The following is a 3,248-nucleotide window of genomic DNA, read 5'->3' as shown; positions in this document are numbered from 1 at the left end:
CCCTGAGTGAGCCTTCTGAGGGCAAGGATTATGACCAGGGTCATGTTCAGGGCTTGGTATGTGGAGAATAATCAACATTTGTTGAATTGGGTAGATTTTTACTATTGGTCCGTGTAGTGATTTGTAGACCTATTTCTTGTCTTTTTTTTTTTTTTTTTTTGCATTTTGACACTTTCTTTTATTTAAGATTTGTGACAGTGAAGAACTTATAAAATATCATTAAATTCTATTTGCTAGACAATAAACATGCATTTCCAAATAAGGGATACATTCCACAGTACAGTATAAATTATTTTGTCTTCTATTTTTTAAAAATAATTTTATTGAGAAACAAATAGCAATGAGACAGTTTCACAACCGATTACTAGCACATTTTCAATAATCAATACACTGCATATCATGGTCTTAGTGGTTATTCATTGTACAAGACACAGACATGATATCTTGTCTCAAACACTATTAGAACAACCTCTCTATTCATTGAATTAAGAGAATGGAGCTGTATATCTATGCTAACTATTTTGAGTATACCGATACAAAATCATCGTTCATTTCTATCCCACATTTTTGGTTAGTTTTGTCAGAGAAGGGCATTCCATTGTCATTTAAATACTGTAGGTGCATGAATTCAGCAAAATATCCCAATATAGTCCAGTAGCCCATAATAGTAGTGGGTTTTCCGTAAGATTGGCAATGTGTGGACATATTGGGAACTCCTTGAAGGAAGACTGTATACATCGTTGGATCTCTGTACTTCCAAGTTTGACAACACTGGATTCAACCAGCTATGAACTGAAAAGACAGACACGCTTTGGTATGGAGGGAGATTGATTCTAAGACCCTCTCACATGTGTGAATGCTCAAGTCCCGTGTCTAAAATGACACAGATTTGCACATAATTGACTACACATTATATATATAACCCTCTCAAGATTATTGTTTTTTAATGTTTTAAGTATATATTAATACATTTGATTATTTTAATCCCAATAATTATCAAATTAAATAAATCCATGACAGAAAATTAACTACTTAATCTTACACAATGGCAAAGAAGAAGTCAATAATAATGTGTTTTAAAAGCAGTTCCCTTCCCCCAAACCTTTCTACCTAGGACAGAGACATATGTCCTTTGATCTAAGATTACTTATAATACCCAAATGAGTATAAAGATTATGTAAATAGAATAAAGACAAGAATGCAGATAGAGATGACTGTATGCTAGACTTGAAGTAGCCACAGGAACCTCCTTTATCTCCATGTGTTTTCAGAGAACTTACTGTTATCTGACATTATCTTATATTTATTTGTTTGTGGCAATAAACTCCCAACCAGGAGAACAAGGATCTTGATATTTTAATTATAATTCCCATATCTAAAGCTGGAAGATAGCAAGCCCGCGTGCCCGGGCGCACACACACCTATATCAGAATGAGTGAAACTGGGTTCTACTGCTTCTTAGATTTGCGACCTTGATCAAGTTTCTGAGAGCGCCAGGAACAAGATCCTTCGCAGAGGCAGAACACAGCCTTCTTTTCACAGTCCCTGACATTCAAAGCTCCATGACTTAAATGAGACCCTTACCTCCTACGTACATATTCCCCGATAAACTTGCTTCCTGTGTACTCCATGGAGGACTGCTTCTAGTTTCCAGTCCTTGTCTCGGAGTCCCAGTGTTTACCGTCTCACTATGACAACCAGGAGAGGAAGGCGGAGCCAAGACAAAGCCCCACCCCTTGGGCGGCCGAGCGTCCTGATATCGCGCATGCTCCGTGGCTCGCGCTCGGGCAGAGCAATGCGCCTGCGTGCCGCCGGCCGCGCATGCGCAGGTGCTGTTTGCGGCTCCTCGCGGTGGAAAGGGGAATTCAAGGAGACCCGGGAACACAGCTAAGGGCTCCTCTCCCGGGTCCGGGCTGCCACCGTCATGCCGGGGATAGTGGAGCTACCCACTCTGGAAGAGCTGAAAGTGGATGAGGTGAGGCTCGTCCGGACGACCGGCAAGGGGGCAAAAGGGCTGCAGCTTCCCAGGCCTGGGCCTAGGCCCGCTTCGCCTCTGCGGACCCTGGGTTCGGACCCCAGCCTCTCGCCCCCAGCCAAGCCGGGGTGACCCCTAAAGGTCCCTGCACAGCTCAGGGAAGCGCACCCCCGCCCCAGCCTTCTCCCGCTGTGGCTCTAGCCCCTCCCCCCCGCCCGCAGCGATCTGCTTCTCTTTCCGTGAATAATAGTAGTACTTTAAAATTAAGCATCAGCCATGGCCACTTCATGTCGTTCAAACCTCCCTGTGAAGTGAGTACACCGCCGCCCCAGATGCGCACACTCGATGGAGAGCGACAGTCACCTTACAGCAGTATCCTCGGTGCGGAAGTCATTACTGGAAGAGCGAGTGAGCTGACAGCTGCGGGGCGGTGTTTGGTAACAGGACACATCTAAAGCCTTCATTTGTTAAGAGATATTTGAATAATTACTATGCACACGTACACTAGGAAATAAGAGATGAAGTCCCTGCTGTTACAGAATTTGTACTGAAAGAGCGCGAGAGATATTTCAAGAGGCAGTTGCAGGACAGCATAGTTAGTGCTATGAGGGGCGAAGTGAAAACAGTATTAGTAATTTCAGCAGACGCGGCCCAGCCAACCTAGAAACCAGGCAGGTGTAATAATTTGAACACCTTAGTTTATTAAATTAATCCCCGCAGCACTATAGGGTAGGATATAATTAGTCTTTTCGTGTTGTAGGTTGGAAATCCCGACAGCACTTAGCAAGGATATGGTAGAGTTGGAGCATGAACCCGGCTCTAGATCAAAGGTTCCATGGGACATTTAAGTGTTTAGGGATTCAGGTTGTTTGATGTGACCCTGTTGGTGGGAAGTGGCAGGCGCTGATCCTAGAGAATACACTACTCTGACTGAAATAGGACTTGGTAGTAAATGCACAAGGCCATAAGACCAATTTGTTTATATTTGATCCTGTAAGTGAGGTGAGAGGAAAGGAGGGAAAGTAGAAGACTGACAAGGCAAGACAGGATAGTAAATATTAAAGGTGAGGGAGGCCAAGACTAAAATAAAAAAATACGAGCTAGGCACAATGTGGATTGACCTGCATTACTTCATGTAGTCTTCTTAAATGCCTGTGGGGATGGCACCTGTTATTTTCCTCAGATGAAATTATTAGTTGTGTTCAAGGACTTTAGGAGAAGTCACCTTTTTGTACGAGCGCCAGGAAGGCTGCTGCCATGGAGCCAGTCTTGG

At 43.7% G+C, this 3,248-nt stretch overlaps 1 protein-coding gene across 1 annotated transcript in view; it reads right to left on the bottom strand.

Annotated features, from left to right (window-relative positions):
* The window catches only part of Morn5 (MORN repeat containing 5), a 51,442-nt gene extending 49,747 nt beyond the window's left edge, over positions 1-1,695 (bottom strand). Inside the window, exon 1 of the mRNA XM_023701598.1 lies at positions 1,585-1,695. Within this exon, the coding sequence (XP_023557366.1) occupies positions 1,585-1,631 (47 nt within the window). The 5' untranslated portion in view covers positions 1,632-1,695. The remainder of the gene's footprint in view (positions 1-1,584) is intronic.
* Positions 1,696-3,248: the final 1,553 nt, after the last annotated feature.

This window comes from Octodon degus, unplaced genomic scaffold, assembly GCF_000260255.1.
Source record: "Octodon degus isolate 3935 unplaced genomic scaffold, OctDeg1.0 scaffold00137, whole genome shotgun sequence".
In the NCBI taxonomy this organism is placed as follows: domain Eukaryota; kingdom Metazoa; phylum Chordata; class Mammalia; order Rodentia; family Octodontidae; genus Octodon; species Octodon degus.
The sequence above is the reverse complement of the archived record's forward strand: the minus strand, read 5'-3'. Positions and strand labels throughout refer to the sequence as shown.